The sequence below is a fragment of the Natrix helvetica genome (assembly GCF_964273705.1).
Source record: "Natrix helvetica genome assembly, chromosome: 1".
Classification (NCBI taxonomy): domain Eukaryota; kingdom Metazoa; phylum Chordata; class Lepidosauria; order Squamata; family Natricidae; genus Natrix; species Natrix helvetica.
The window spans coordinates 231,947,671-231,964,805 of record NC_138548.1 but is presented as its reverse complement, the minus strand read 5'-3'; the positions used below and the strand labels follow the sequence as shown (position 1 = coordinate 231,964,805).

At 44.5% G+C, this 17,135-nt stretch overlaps 1 protein-coding gene across 1 annotated transcript in view; it reads left to right on the top strand.

The window, feature by feature from the left end:
- Positions 1–16,756, top strand: part of CACNG1 (calcium voltage-gated channel auxiliary subunit gamma 1) — a 38,156-nt gene extending 21,400 nt beyond the window's left edge. Inside the window, exons 2-4 of the mRNA XM_081934409.1 lie at positions 6,195–6,269; positions 14,698–14,835; positions 15,095–16,756. Coding sequence (XP_081790535.1) covers positions 6,195–6,269; positions 14,698–14,835; positions 15,095–15,321 — 440 coding nt within the window. The 3' untranslated portion in view covers positions 15,322–16,756. The remainder of the gene's footprint in view (positions 1–6,194; positions 6,270–14,697; positions 14,836–15,094) is intronic.
- Positions 16,757–17,135: the final 379 nt, after the last annotated feature.

Sequence of the window (17,135 nt, the reverse complement as noted above, 5' to 3'; positions counted from 1 at the left end):
TAGATTTGCAATGATCGGTGATCATTTCCTTTGGCCCACAGCAAAATAAAATGATCATCACTACTGCGTGCTGAGAAAAAACAACAACACTGAAGAGCCCAATTTCCACAGATGATATCAGTACAAACTCACTCTCCTTTGTTTTGCGATGTAATTTCATAAAGAAGAGCTTCAGGGAGCGGTAGAACAGTAGACACAAATCTCCTTTGATTTCTCGGCTCAGTCACACATTTTCCGGCGAGGGGATGGAAAGTGCCGAGGTCTCTTAAACGAGATTGCCCAGTTCCAATTGTTCTGATATTAAACAGGAAGCTGTTTTCCTAGCTGCAGCCACATGGATCATGTTTTAATGTTTTCCCCGCTGCCAAATGCTTCAGCTGAACAATATGAATAGCTTAATTTTCCTTTTTCCCCCTCCCCTGTTTTCTCATCCTTGCACCAAAATAAGGGGGGGGGGGACAGAGCAGGGCCATTAATACGGTCTTCTGGGGTGACAGTGTTACCTCTTCCATGGTTCCTCCTGATTTAATGAAGTTGTTAGCCCAGCTAGTTCCATAAAAATCCCTGATGGCCTAATACCGGGGATGGGCTGTTGGGGGTTCGCATGGGTTTGGGCGATCTTCTAGTGAAGAGTCTCCATTGTTCGGCGAACTCCCAAATCCCACTCCTGGCTGGCCCTGCCCACCCCACCCCTCCTGTCCCCTCCCAGGGCCCGCGAGGAGGCTCAGGGAGGGGGGGAAATATGCCTACCAGAGGTTCTGGAAGTCTGGAAACGGCCCTGTTTCCAGCCTCCAGAGGGCCTCCGGAGCCTGGAGGAAGCAATTTCCGCCCTCCCAGAGAATCAAGAAAAGCCTCTGGAGCTTAGGGGAAAAATGGCCCTACCGGAAGTAGAAAGAAATGGGCTGTTTCTGGCCTCTTGGGGGGGGTGTCTCTGGAGGGCCTCTGGAGAGTCTCCAGAGCCCGGGGGAAGCAATATTCTCCCTCCCAGAGGCTCGAAGAAAACCTCCAGAGCCTGGGGAGGGTGAAAAGCCCTCTCCCTGTGGTGCAGGAGGCTGAGTAAGCCACACCCACCATGACCATGCCCACCCAGCAATGGGGCAGTGAACCCGTTGCTGAAATTTTTGAAGCCCACCCTTGCCTAATACCTGACAACTATAGGGTCCTCTGTGGGCAGAAGCCAAAGGCTCTGACTTCTGCTCTAAGCAGATTATGGGGGTTTGAAGAACTAAGTCTTTTGCTGCCCAGTGCCAAGACCCCTGAGCTCTCTTACAATGGACGACAGAAGTGAGGACTTCATGGTCATGAAGCTTTCTAAGAAAGCAGAGGCACAGTAACAAGGATAAACCTCAATCTGCCCTACTAGTGGATACTTCTCTAAAGCTGAGGTGGTCAACCTCCCTCTCTCTGCCTGGGAGGTGGGAAGGTCATGTAAGTTTATGAAGATGTTTGGTTGCTCATTGTAGCTTTCGCTCTGAGTAAAACTGAGGAGTGGCTGTTTGTCTGCAATCTGAGATGGGGCTCAATTCTCCGTCAACAGTTTTGCCTGAACTCATTGGGCAGGAAAACTGGGCTGCCTCCATCATGAGCGTGTAAGGATGGACCTTGCTTAGTGACCATAGTTGGGACCATCAACTCGGTGGTTAAGTCACGTTGTTGCTAAATGAAACCGGAACTGTGCTTAGAACCTTACTACGGTTTTCCTTTGTTTTAGAGATCTGCAAAGGTCATAAATGCGAATTGTTTTTTTCATCACCACTGCAACTGCACTCACTGTACAAGGCAGTTGCTAAGTGAGGACTTCCTCTACTGGTATGTGGAATGGCCTTGGGAGACAGACGGAACAGCTGCAGGCTCTAGACAAACATCTGATCAATGACATCTGAGCCCAAAGAAATGAGGTGGAGAAGCCTCAGAAAGAACCCTTCCTAGATTTGGGAAGAGTGAAAGCAAGGGCTGTGAGAGATACTTTCAGACTTGCAGGAGTGGATATTAACCCTTTGAGATAGGACTAGACAAGAAGAGAAAGGACTAGCTCTGTGTTTATTCCAAGGTTACATTAATAGAATCAACAGGATCAAATCAACAGAATTTAAAACAGAGCCAACAGAATCAAAAATATCTTGGGCATATGTTTTCTACTTTATTCTGGAGAGGAAGTTGAAAGGCAAAACAGAAACTTAAAACTTTGCAGAGTGTTCCTTCATGACCCCTATTCCTGCCAGACTCTCTTGGATGCTTTAAGGGCAAATTAGTTGTCTTAAATATCTGCAAACCATTAAGCCCCAATTTTACTCTTTAGCTGCTTTGAAAGTATTTAGAAACATGATTCTGAAAAAGTTAGTTGACCATGTCATAGGTCTCCCAAAGATGCATTTTTTCCAAAAGGCAAAATTTTTTTGGGGGGGAAACAATTTGGGTTTTGGATGTGAAGTGAAACGTTTTCAAAGAAAAAAAACAAGCAAATCCATTTGCTCTTTAGAAAAAGCATCTTTGGGACAACCGTGACCTGGATGTTTGAGAATCTCCATGGGCATACATGTCATAATTCATTATGCGATATTATTAACTGCATTAACCTAGTCCCCAAGCAGAGGAAAGGGAGGAAATACATCTCCCAGGATGAAAAAGTGGATTCCAGCTAATTACAGTTTATTCAGTAATCTGTAAATAATCAAACCATGATTTGGCATGCTGGATGAACAGGAAGCTAACTGACCAATTCCTGCCCAAAGCAGATATTAATCTAAGTAATGTACATGTAACATGTAAAAAGAACTTGGGAATATTAGAAATATAAATGGCATTTTAAAGAAAGTTTCAATTCATAGGATTAAAACATCATTTTTTTTATACCTGCCTTTGTCTTTAACTTCCGCTTCCTAAATCAGCGCATCTTCTTTTTAAGACCTTGTGGTGCCCTTGTGACACTCAGCATTGCTGCTAAATATCCTGCAAAGACCGGGCATTAAGCTGAGGGCATCCAGGTGACTTCAAATCTTGTGTGGCCAAAAGAAAAATACATTATTTAACAAGATCATAGACTTGCTATAGGCATCAGGTACAGACCAATAGTGCAAGGAGAATCTGCCAATTTTCATCCCCTGTACACTGTTGTTGGAATAGGTCTATCCCGGATGAAAGAGGACACCCCTATTTCAACAAGAAATAAATGTTCTGGTACAAGGAAGGAAGGAGATGGAGATGACACAGGCAAGAGAAAGATACGAGACAACTTCATTGCTAACTTACTCCAGTGAGATGGGCTATAACTTTGGTTCAGGCATAAAAGCCAAGCTGCAATACTAAAGGCCGGTGAAATCCTGGTCAAGGCTATAGTTCCTCCTTCTGCCGGGAAGGGGTTTGCTGAGATGACATATGGTATTTTTATCTATAGCCGAGCAGACCCAGACGGATGTATCCTGTTGTTCACTTCTGCTTTCCTCCCCAAATGCAATAGTTAGAATGTGATAAGGTCTGCACAATTCTTGAGATGTGTGTAACTCTCTTTTCTATCATTAACTGTAACCAAATATCTGTATGAAGCATTTTCCAGTTCCTCTTAGGACCATATATGTCAAATGTAACACCCAGTTAATGTACACGTAATTTGGGGTATATAACCCTGCTTTTGTCAACCTTTCGGGGTTCAAACACATTGTCCTATTTTGTGACGTTTGAACCTATGCATAATAAACTGTTTCCTACACTGAAGTGCTTGGCCTGTGTCCTTCCCTTTTCCTACTTCACCAGCATGGATGTCAAACTGGCGGCCCCGTGGACCAGATGCGTCACACGTAAGCCACACCCACCCCAGCTCCGCGAATGGGAAAAACATCATGAAATGTCATGTGGTGGCAACATGACATGGTGACTTTGACACCCGTGCTCCAAGGGATTACCCTAGAAAAGCTCATCAGCGATCATACTGCTCGTGTTACACAATAAAGGCAATTCAGGCAAACTAATGAAATTAGCCGAAATGAAAACCTGAGGGCAATGTGTTAGCTGGGGGATGTCATGGGAAGGTGTCGGAATGGCAACATGTGGAGTCCAGGTTCACCTCTATGCTCAGCCACAGCACTTCAAAAGGTTGGAGGTTTTCTCTTCCAACTTCCACCAGGACATTGGTAATGGATGACCAACAACTTTCTGGATATTATCTTCAGCCGTTGGGCAACTTACAGTATATGTAACCGCCTGTTCCATTGGCTGGCAGTCAGAAATCGCTTCCTGACCTGCAGTTGTAAACTACTTTCTTGTAGTTTTATTAACACACTGGCAAAACAAATCAGGAGGAGTCTGGTAACACCATTTCTGGTGAAAACACATTTAATTAAAAGGCAGAAGCTTTCATGAGTTGCAACTCATTGCATTAGATGCCCAGGGCGGTGACTTGACTGATTTGATGTAGGCTTTAAATTGGATTGAGGTGGGGAGGGGAGCGGGGGAATAGGTTGGTTATGCAGATTCAGGTATCATGCGGTTACAGGGGCCTGATCAAATAATAAATGTGATCTGTTAAAACCCATTATGCTTGTTGGGATTTTCTAAGATTGCCTGAAGCTTTGAGAGTACGTGAGGTCAACAGTGTCTCACTCAGTGACACTGTTAAAAACCCCACTTTTCCAAAATGTTTATTTGTTCCATATACTAGAACAGTGATGGCGAACCTTTTTCTCCTCGGGTGCCAAAAGCATACACGCATGTGCTATGGCGCGTGCTCGCGTGCCCACTCCCATAATGTAATGCCTCCCTGTACCATGCCCCCTGCACATGCACGTGTGATTTCCCCCCTGCCCCGTGCATGTGCACATGGCTTTCTTTTGAGCCTGGGGAGGGCAAAAATGGCCTCCCCTGCCACCCTCCGGAGGTTTGTACGTTGGGCTGTTTTTCACCCTCCGGAGGCTTCAGGGATTTTTGGTGAAAAATGGCCAAAAATCAGCTGGCACGCATGTGACATTGCATGCCCTCAGAAATGGCTCCGTGCGCCATAGGTTTGCCATCATGGTACTAAAAGATGAACCCAAAGATAAACACAAAATATATGTTGCTAGGTAAGACAGTTGTTAAGTGAGTTTTGCCCCATTTTACAACCTTTCTTGCCTCCATTGTTGCTATAGTTAGTTTAGTAACATGGTTGTTAAATGAATCTGGCTTCCCCATTGATTTTGCTTGTGAGGAGGTCGCAAAAAGTGATCGCATGATCCCGGGACACTGCAACTGGGATCATAAATACATGCCAGTTGCCAAGCGTCAAACTTGGATCACATGACCACAGGAATGCTGCCATTGTTGCCAGTGTGAAAAATCATGATAAGTCACTTTTTTTTCAGTCTCGTCGTAACTTTGAACCATCACTAAACGGATGGTTGTAACTCAGTGACTACCTGTAATTGCCTAGAATGCATAGGTTAGTACTAGCCATGGATTACATGCTGCAATCTTGTAGACGTGGCTGAAAGACAGAAGAAGTGAGAAATCTACGTCAAAAATAAAGGTTCCAAATAAAAGAAATCGATTTTTGATACATTTAAAGAAATGGAGGATTTCACTGCTCTAGGTCTGAATGTACAGGTGGAATGCGTAAGGCCCAAGGGTGGGTTCCAGCAGTCACTACTGTTGGTTTGCTCGTGGGCACGCCATGCGCACATGCGCAGTGCAATAAAAATTGTTCTGCGCATGCGCAGTAGCAAAAAACAAGATGGTGCTGCCTATGGCGCCACCCAGAGTACCAGTTCAGGGGCATGGCAGGCCTGGGTCCACCAAACCACTACCGGTTCGGCCGAACTGGTCCAAACCGATAGGAACCCACCACTGGTAAGGCCTCAGATTGCACCCACCTCACTGACATATTTGAACATTTGAGAAGGGATGTGCAGAGTAGCTGCCTGTCACAGTGTTTATTTGAAGGAATAAACATATTCCATTAATTTTAAAAAAACCAGAATTTAAGATAAAAGCAGCAAACAAGATAAATCTCTTTGAAATTGCACTACCATATGTGATTTTCTGCCATGTGTATCATTAGTCCCAATGGGACTGAATTCTAAACAAAAATATGTGGGATGCTACCCTGTATATTTTCTGTATTCCCCGTCTGTTTCGGGATTCAATAAAAATGAAAAGAATTGATTTGGACAAAAAGTATTAATTTTATTTTTTTTGTTTTCTTCCTCTCCCCTCCTTCCTTTCAGAGTACAACTGTTCCTATTTCACACACTTTGTCTCGGGAGAAAGCACTGAGATCTTTCAAGTATCAACACAACGAGGTAAGAAGAATTGCTAAGCAGGCAACCTCTGCATTGCAACAGTAATATACCTTATGCCAAAATGTACCCAGTTCATCAAATTGGGATCTAGCTCCGAATAAATATGGCACCAGGTTTCCAACTAACACCCCCAATGAAAGAAGACTCTGAGGCTTGAGGTTCCTCGAAGTTCCATTTTATTAGAGATGTCATATTGGCACATCTGGGAAAACCCAAATCTGAAAGTTTCCAGGTTTCCCCCACCCAAACAAAAGATCAGGTCCCTGCCCAGCATCCACATGTCTGTCACATGGTCCAATCAGGCACCATCCCATTGAGATGCCTCCCAGTCACACCGCTCCAGGTGCAGGGCAAGACGTCCTTGACTCTCCGAGAAACAAATGTTATTTTGACTATATTTATCCCACTCTATATAATCCCCCCTCCCAATTTCCCACAGCATTAAATGTGGCAGGTCTGAAGGCCCAATGCAAAAGATGGCTTCCAGGCCTGACATATCGGTTAGTTAAATTGGCAATGGAGGAAGATGTCTAAGGGTACAAATGAAAGAGATGAGGAGTCATATTACACACTTACGGAAAGATGAACGTGAAGTCAGCCCCATCAGCTTTGGAGGAATATTTTGAGTAGTCTTCCTTATGCTGGCACCAACACTGAGAATTCTGATGGAATACAGGACAGAATACAGAGTAACAAAGTTGGAAGGGATCTTGGAGGTCTTCTAGTCCAATCCCCTGCTCAATCAGGAGACCTTAAGCCACTGGTTGCGAACCCTTTTGTAAAGGTGTGCCAAATTTGTGTGTGCCCGCACGCACAATTCAATGTGCCCTGCCCACATGCCATGTGCCAGGACACACACACCCCTGCGCATGGGGGGGGGTTGTCCTCTCGAGGCTCCGAGGGCTTTCCTGAAGCCTGGGAAGGGCAAAAATATCCTCTTCTGGGCCCCCCAGAGGCCCTCTGGGAGCCAGAAACGGATCATTTCCAAACTTCCGGTTGGCCCGTTGGGCCTGTTTTTTGCCCTCCCCAGGTTCCGGAGGCTTTCCTGAATCCTGGAGGGGTGAAAATTGGGCCAAATGGGCCAACTGGAAGTTTGGGGATGAACTTTCAGTTGGCCTGTTGGGCCTGTTTTTTGCCCTCCCCAGGCTTTCCTGAAGCCTAGGGAGGGCGAAAACGGCCTCCCCCAGGGCTCCAGAAGACCAAAAATTAGTTGGCCAGCACACACATGCACACCAGAGCTGACAGCTTGCTTGCCGGCAAATATGGCTCCTCGTGCCACAGATGGTGCCATAGGTTCTCCATCACGGGCCTAGGGCATTCTGGACAAATAGCTGCCCACTGCAGTCTCTTCTTAAAACCTCCAGTGATATAGCACCCTCAAAATCTGGAGGCAAGCTGTTCCAATGATTGTTTTCAGCGTTCAATTCTGAGAATGGCAACCCAGGGGTGAAATTCAGCAGGTTCTGACAGCAGAAATTTTCAGTAGTTCAAAGAACCAGCAAATACCACCTCTGGCTGGCCCCAGAGTGGGGCAGGAATGGAGATTTTGCAATATCCTTCCCCCAGGAGTAGGGAGGAAATGGGGATTTTGCAGTATCCTTCCCCTGTCACGACCCCCCCCAAACCAAGCCAAGCCCACCAAGCCACGCCCACAGAACCAAGAGTAAACAAATTTGAATTTCACCATTGAGGTAACCTAAATATATCAGAGGGAGCAGAGGGAAAACTTACACCCATATATGTCTATGGAGATTCTCAGTCATGCAGGTCATGGATGTTCTAAAGGTGCTTTTTCAAAAGGCAACTGGAGTTTTTTTTTTCCTTGAAGACGTTTTTGCTTCTCATCCAAGAAGCTTCTTGGGTGGGAAGAACTGAAGAAGCTTCTTGGATGAGAAGCAAAACAACTTCAAGGAAAAACAAAGCCCAACCGGCTTTTAAAAAAGCACCTTTGGGTTACACCCACATAAGAATTTCTTGCTTGACAGGCTTTTTAGGGGGTGAAAATATCAGACCTGAAATTCCTAAATATAATGAGAAGCATTTCCGTTTGTTCTAAGAGAAGATGACACTTAAACAATGCACCCAAGTTCTTCTTCTTTTTGCAGAACAAATGAGTGACAGCCAGCCTTTGCTGCTTTCAGCATTGGAGAAGAGCCTTTAGGTTTCTCTCATTAGGAAAACTTTTCCTAGACTCATATTTGTAAGTGATCTCTTTCAACAGTACCTCCGGACGATCCAATGCTTCCTTACAGCATTGCGAAGTTGAAATAGCTTTATCGCAATTGTGCAGTGAATGTGCTTTAACTCTCCCTCTGGGCTAATCATTTATTTCTGGAGTGATATTTTTAAACAGATTCACTTGCTGTGTCTGTGAAAAAAGGTATGCATGTCACACACCCTTCTTCTTAATCTTAAGAATGATTTAACAGATGACTCCTATGGCAACAGTCTAGGTGGAATTTATTAATGCAGCCCCAAAGTTGGCAACTTTAAGACTTGTGGACATCAACTCCCGGCATTCCTATGTTGACTGGGGAATTCTGGATGTTGAAGTCCACAAGTGAAAGTTACCAAGACCGGAGATCCCTGTATTAATAAACCAGCTTCTTGTAAGTGTTGATGTAGGAGGTGATCAGACTGAGCCTGAGGGAGAGGTCAAACGTGTCATCAATCTCGAGCCCCTTCGTACCGCCTGAAGATTTAAATCCAGCCCACCTTGAATTCCATTGACTCTTATCTACCATCAATTTGTTTTGACCATTACTAGTTCAGATTCTTGTAGAGAAATTAAGCTTGCAATAATTCTTTTTTTTTTTTAATAGTCATTTTGAGCTGCCTGGACTTCTGATTTCCTGCTCTTGACAGTTATTTTGCAATGGAGGGCTGACTCATGAATTGATGAAATTGAGAAGATGTATCCAAGCCCTGCTCTCAGCGTCCCCATGTACCTGGCTGACATTAAAGAGCAGAGTGTTGATTAATGTGACGGGCAGGAGGCAGTTCCAACCTTATCTGGAACTGAAACCCTGCTGGGACAGAAGGGGAGATACAGAGAGCTTTGCAAGCACATTTTATTCTAGAATGATGTAGCGTGTTTTCTAAATGTCTTTGAAACCTTTCTGCTGGATCCACAAACCTCTCTAATAAGGAGGCAGAAAAATTAGGTCGGCTGGATTTCTACTAGCTTTTTCTCCTTCCTATTTTAACTAGTGTGTGTAGGAGATGATTCTAGAAATGAAACAGACGATGACAGGATCGTTTACATCCGATTCCTCTACATGAGGAAAAAGCAAACTATTATCCAATTTAATTTGGTATTCAAAAGGGATGCGGTGGCTCAGTGACTAAGACGCTGAGCTTGTCGATCAGAAGGTCAGCAGTTCAGCAGTTCGAATCCCTAGCGCCGCTTTAACAGAGTGAGCTCATGTTACTTGTTCCAGCTTCTGCCAACCTAGCAGTTCAAAAGCATGTAAAAATGCAAGTAGAAAAATAGGAACCACCTTTGGTGGGAAGGTAACTCCGTGCACCTTTGGGGTTTAGTCATGCCGGCCACATGACCACAGAGACGTCTTAGGTCGAACCAGTAGGAACCCATGTCTGGAATCACCAGAGTTGATAAGTTAGTAACACGGTTGTTAAGTGAAACTGGCATCCCCATTGACTTTGCTTGTCAACGTCAGAAGGTTGCAAAAAGTGATCACATGACCTTGGTCATAAGTATGAGCCAGCAATGGTCATAAGTATGAGCCAGCTGTCAAGTACCTGAATTTTGATCGTATGATAATGGAGATACTACAAAGCTCATAAGTGTGAAAAAGGCCGCAGGGGTGGGCTGATGGGGCTTCGCAGGGGTTCAGGAGAACCTCTAGCTAAGATTCTGTGGAGTTTGGAGAACCCCCAAATCCAACTCAGGGACGTGCGGTCAGGGGAGGCAGAGCCGCACCGCTCTCATCATGAAAATTAAAACAAAAAGGGAAAAGGGAAAAGGCGCTGAGGAGCCTTCTGCACACGTGGTCGGGAATGGGAGCGCTCCGTGGTCCCCTTCATGTTGACTCAGGAGTCAGGAAGGAGGGGAATGGGACCATGTGTGCAGGAGGCTCCTCTAGCCTCAACCTCCCTCCTGCGCACGTCCCATTCCCCGCCTTCCTAAGTCAACATGAAGGGGACTGAGGAGCGTGAGCCGCGGTCCCGCGGAGCACGCTACGTGGTCCCCTTCATGTTGACTTAGGAAGGTGGGGAATGGGACATGCGCAGGAGGGAGGCTGGAGGGATCGCAGAGGAGGGATCGCGGAGCGTGAGCCATGGTCCCGCGGAGCACGCTCTGTGGCCCCCTTCATGTTGACTCAGGAGTCAGGAAGGAGGGGAATTTCCCTCCTTCCTGACTCCTGAGTCAACATGAAGGGAATCGTGGAGCGTGAGCTGCAGTCCCGCGGAGTGCGCTCCGCGGTCCTCTTCATGTTGACTTAGGAAGGCGGGGAATGGGACGTGCGCAGGAGGGAGGCTGGAGGATCGCGGAGGAGGGATCGCGGAGCGTGAGCCGCGGTCCCACGTAACGCGCTCCATGGTCCCCTTCATGTTGACTCAGGAGTCAGGAAGGAGGGGAATTCCCCTCCTTCCTGACTCCTGAGTCAACATGAAAGGAATTGCGGAGCGCGCTCCGCAGTCCCCTTCATGTTGACTTAGGAAGGCGGGGAATGGGACATGCGCAGGAGGGAGGCTGACGTGGTCCCATTCCCCTCCTTCCTGAGTCAACATGAAGGGGACCGCGGCTCATGCTGATGACGTCACCAGCCTCACCAGCCGTAAAGCTCACCGCACGTTACTGATCCAACTCATGGCTGGCCCTGTCCACCTCACCTCGTCCCTCCCAGGAGTCCCCACATGCCCCACATGCCTTTTGGATGTCCCTAACTGCAAGGCGCCTGCAGAGGCTCACGGGAGGTAAAAACGGGCCAGAAATGGACTTGTTTCAGGCCTCCAGGTAGCCTCCAGAACCCAGGGAGGCCATTTTAGCCCTCCCGGAGGCTTGAGGAAAGCCTCTAGAGCCCAGGGAGGGCAACCACCCCCCCGCCGCCGTGGTGCAGGAGGCCACCATGGCCATGCCCACCAAGCAACTGGGCAGAGAATCTCTTGCTAAAATATTTGAAGCCCACCCCTGAAAATGGTGATAAGTCATTTTTTAAAGTGCCATTGTAACTTTGAACAGCCACTAAATGAGCTGTTATAAGTCAAGGACTATCTCTATTGAAATGAGACCCAGTTTGGCTCAGCAATTAAGACACGAGGCTAGAAACCAGAAGATTGGGACTTGTAGTCCCATGTTAGGCATGAAGCCACTTTGGGTAATTTTGGGCCAATCATTCTCTCTCTGCCCCAGGAAGCAGGCAAGAGGAAACCACTTCCCCAAAAACCTTGACAAGAAAATTGCAGGGATACAGTAGAAAAGAAATGGTGGCACAGACTGGCCAACTTATGGTCAAACAGTATCTTTTAACTTTTGTGATCCTATCCTTAAGTCTAAAGAGGTGAATCAGAAGGATGTGTCTGCCATTGGTTTACATATTTACAATTGAAAGAAAGATTTAAAACAGACAAAAAGAGTTATGGGTTTCATTTTGTGAAAAATGAATTGGAAATCCTACTGTGCGGTAGTGATGAATATATTATTGCCAAGGTCTATAAACTGTTATTGAATTTGAATTTGGAAAATGAATATATAAAGCACTGCATGATTCAGTAGGCAAGGAACTTTGGATATAATGTTCATGCTTGAACATTGGGAGAATCTGTGGACGGAGGTTTTAAAAGTTACACTAAATTATAATTTAAAAGAAAATTGTTATAAGATGATGTATCGTTGGTATTTAACATCCGATACATTGTCAAGAATGTATAAAGATATTTCAAATGAATATTGGAAATACAAAAATAAAGAAGGAACCTTTTATCACTTATGGTGGACATGTGACAAAGGAAAGAAATATTGGATTCACATCTTAATACAGAAGGTTCTCAAAGTGAATATAAAGATAAAACCTTTCTTTTGGATTTAGTGGAAACTTTTCTTTTGAATTTAATGGAAAAAAGCTTGGGGAAAAATTGGGAACTTTGACGTTATATATGTTGATGGCAGCAGGATTATTTTATACACAAAAATGGAAAGACACTTCGATCCCCACAATGAAAGAATGGCTGTAGAAGTTGATGGAGTTAGCAGAGATGGCTAAAGTGACTGCTTTGATCAAAGACAAAAACACTTTTGTTCCTACTTGGAAACCGCTTCTGGACTTTGTGCTCGAGGTGAAGGGAAAAATGAAACTGATTTTGAACTTTAGCAATTAAATAGGTTTGTTGTTATAGAAATGGCTAGTTCATACTATTATCTAAAAGTTCAACATTAAGGTTTGATATTATTATTCTACTGCACCAAAGGGAGTCAGAAGTGAATGCTTTTTTTTTCTTTTTCCCATTTTTCCTACACTTTTCCCTCCCCTTTTCCCTCCCCTATCTTTTCTATTATTTTCTTTTTTTCATTTTTGTATCTTACATTGTTAATAATAATATCAGGGATTTGCTCTGGGAATCTTCCAGAGAAGACACAGACAACCTCTGTCCAAGTGATCTATTTGATCATAACGATCTGCTATTATTCACTTCAAAGAAAATCCCGTGAATGCATAAAAGGAAAGAAAGAAGAAAATGCACAAAGCATCTCAAAATCATTTTTTTAAAATTAGCATTTATTTTTAAAAAATAAAATTTAAAATATTTTTAATATATGTCATAAGCCCCAGGTGCCTTCTTCCTGTTTAAATCCTACAAAACAGATAAAACTGCTGGATCAGTGCAAATGTGGACTGTAAAAAGGATGCTCAGAAATCTTTCTCCTGTTCTCCTGCAGCTGTCCCCAAATTCATTTCTCCCAACTCTGATTATGCCTAATATCCAAGTTCAACTGAGTAAAAACTTCGAAAAAGAAAGGTGAAAAGGCAACCATTAGACAATTGGGTGGGTTGTTGTATTTTTGCTCATTTTGCTATTAAGAAAACGGTGGGCTTTATTGCCTCTCTTTTCCTTGTCAATTTGCAAGTTGTGTTCTATTTCAGAACCCAGAAAGTTGTCCCTGTCATATCATATTAGTTTCTCCGAGCAGAAATTATTGTGTCTTCTGGAGCCGATTATGATTTTTCCTAGAGAATCGGAGAAGGAAGAAGGGAGGTCTGTTATCTATTGAACCAGGAACACTACAATGCCATTCATAGATTCACTATCTCACCGTCTACATATTTAATGCTGAATTGTTTACCTTGGCCAGGGATGGGATCCTACAGGTTTAACAACCGGTTCGCTTTGCACGCGCTTCACACGCATGCGTTCTTTACAAAGAAATCCCCTTCCGCATTACTGTGTCAGTGGTAGCATCCGTCAGAACCCTGACATACTGCTGGGGAGGAAAACAGCTGGGGTGCAGCAATCCACTCTGCCGTGCCTATTAGCTGGGCTTCAGAAAAGGGAATATAGGTGGGTATAGTGCAGGGGCTGGCAGGTGGGCCCAGCTATAAGTCGGAGCGAACTGGTTTGCTCCAGTGGTGGGATTCAAATAATTTAACAACCAGTTCTCTGCCCTAATGACCAGCTGGGTAGGTGGGGCTCGGTGGTCATGTGACCGAGTGGGTGTGGCCAACTCAATGTCACTTAGGTCAATGGGTCCTTCGCCTTAGCTGTTACAATGTAATAAGGGTTAACCGGGGAGGCAGTTTCTGTAAGCAGGGCAACAAAGATTAGCCTAGAAACAACACCAGAATGTTTCCTCCCTGCCTTCCTTACAGGATTAGCCCTGTAAAGTGGAAAAAACCAAAATGAAATTTCTTCCAACAACCGGTTCGCCGAACTGGTTAGAAAGTTAACAACCAGTTCTCCCGAATAGGTGCAAACTGGTTGAATCCCACCCGGGTTTGCTCCTAGCTGATAGTCAGAGCTACCGGCTAGCCCAAGCTGATCCAAACCAATAGAATCCCACCCCTGGCCTTGGCCCCATCATGCATCGCACAGTTAGCTACCTTTCTCCTATTTTTGAAGCCCTTCCCTTCTGATTGCCCAGAAGGAAACATTGTTCTTATGTCAGAAGTCGACAAGGGTGTCCACCCATATATAGATGGCAGCCGGAACGGTGTGGCACAGATAAAAACAAGGCAGAGCTTTGATTGTTGTAACCGCCATCTTGACTTTTCAGACTGTCCTCTGTGAACAACCTGGTGGTAGGTTCTTGCTTTCGCGTTGCTCCCCACTGGGATTAGATTTGTTGATGACCATTTCCTTTTGATGTGGGGTGCTTGGTGCTCTCTGAACTTGGTGGTTTTCTTGCAAACATTTCATTACCAAGCTAGATAACATCATCAGTGCTTTTCCCTTTTCTTTGCCTCTTCAGAATACAGCATTTCTGCAGCTGCCATTGCCATCTTCAGCATGGGATTTTCCATCATCGGAACCATTTTTGTCCTCTTATCCTTCCGGAAGAAGATGGATTACCTCTTGAGGCCAGCTGCCATGTTCTACACCTTTGCAGGTGGGAAGGAAGAAATGGGGACATCAACTTTACTGCATGGGTCACAGTTAGGTAGGACGGGAAAAAGGGAGCTGGTGGAAGACCAACATGACTGAAAGGAAGGTGATGATGGTGCAAAGAGCTTGGCCAGTCTAATCCGGAAGTCTAGAAATATGTAGTACTTAACCTGGAATTCAGTTCAGCGTAAAACTGAGAAAGAACATGTCAGTGGCCTTGACTTCTGTTCCATGCTCACTGCTTTCTTTTCCCCTCTCCCCAGGCCTGTGTATCATCATATCTGTGGAAGTTATGAGGCAATCGGTCAAAAAGATGGTTGCCAGTGATGACACAGACTGGATAGAGTACCACTACTCCTGGTCCTTTGCCTGTGCCTGTGCCTCTTTCGTCCTGCTGTTCCTCTGTGGAGTGGCGCTTCTGCTCATCTCCTTGCCTCGCATGCCACAGAACCCATGGGAGACTTGCATGGATGCCGAGCCAGAGCATTAAGTGTCGCCAGCTCATGTTGTCACTTCATCCATATCATATCCCTCCTGTCCCTCAATGGTCAGCTATATATTTATAGAGAGAGAGATGACCTCCAGGAGTTGGTGTGGGAATATCTTTGGATCATGCCTACTGAGAGAATCAGATAGGAGCTGAGTGCAAAATCCTGAGCTAAAAGGAGTGATGAAGATGACCTCTTTTGACAAGATGTACAAGGACTTGGCTTGATCGCACTGTTTGTTAACACAGTCTGAAAAAGTTGGTATAAAATGTCACTGAATAGAAATTCAGACTTAAGAAAGAGAGCTTTTTTAATTCTAAATAGGAGTTTGGTCACTCTTTTAGGGACAAGCAACCTGATGCCCACCTGATGTTTTTGGGTTATAGCTCAATTAATCCTTCATAATTGGCCCTGTTAACAGAGGCTTATGGGATATGTAATCCAAAACATCTGGGGGACTCCTTCCCCATTTGATTAACCCTAGGAATGACAAAAACCAACCCAAAATCATAATTTGTCAGTGTATAATTTTTTTCTCTATCTGTAAATAATCTTACCACCAATTTGGAGGCACTCGTAATGTTATTAAGCACACTACAAAAATAGATTCTAAAAAAAGATGTTGGATAACATGAAGACAGATGAATCTCTAAGGCATATGCTTAGAGTCAACAGTGATGATTTTTATTATACTTCTTACATGTCAGCTAGTAATTTGTTGAGTTGGTATGATTGGGGAATGACAGAGACAAGGAAATTGAATAATAATAATGATTTTGAAAACCAAATCAAATTATACAGAGGGAAGCCAGCAAGGGATCTGCTCCACTCATCAGCTAATATTTTTAACTACAGTCTTCCCGCACCTGCCAAGGTCCAGATGTTTTTGACAGCAATTCCCAGCTGACCCCACCAGCTGGCTTTGCTGGTGATGAATTACAAGTGGTGGCAAATTGGGGGACACTATTTGACATCTTCAACGGTTCTAGAACAGTGGCAATCACATTCCACGAACAGCTAACATGATTTTAGCAGAGGAAAGAAACAAAAGTCACCATATGTACATTTGAGTATTTCATAGCATTTGCAGCCTAGTTAGCATTTGTAGAGTTTATTAAACTGATTGAGCGCAGGAGGTAAGAAGCGATAAAGGTTGACTCAGCCTTCCATCCTTCTGAGGGGGATTGTTGGGGGCAATATGCTGACTGTAAACTGCTTAGAGAGGGCTGCAAGGGACTGGGAAGCTGCATATAAGTCTAAATGCTATTGCTATTGCTAAATGCTTCAGATCATGTGACAGAAGAATACCTGCCCAAGATGCCTCACTCCAAAAACACCTGGATGTCCACAAACCCAAAGAAGACAAGGACTAAAATTATAGACCCCTGTCTTAGAAAGCAAGGGCAGGGAAATAAACTTTCTTAGTCTCAAAGATAATATGGTGGTTGCTTTTGTAACAAGTTAGAACTGAATAATTCAACAGCCAGCCTGGGTAATGCGGATTCAGTCTGCAATTTAAAAATCACTAAACAAAGTATAATAAAGCAGATAGTGTCATTATAATATTCCGCCGCATTTTTAATATCAACGTATAGAGCAGTATATAAAAAGCGTCAATTGGACACAGCAGGGATCTGACCAAAATGAGCAATTACTTCCTGTGATTTGGAAACTATACTTCTGTTGATGCAGCTTAAAAGTGCATTTGGCATTATTGCAGCTACATCACACGGCTGGCTCGTATTCCCATTGAAATCAATTATTATTTTGCGAACTTTTTCACAGACATCATTAACAACACGAGTATCCCCCATCC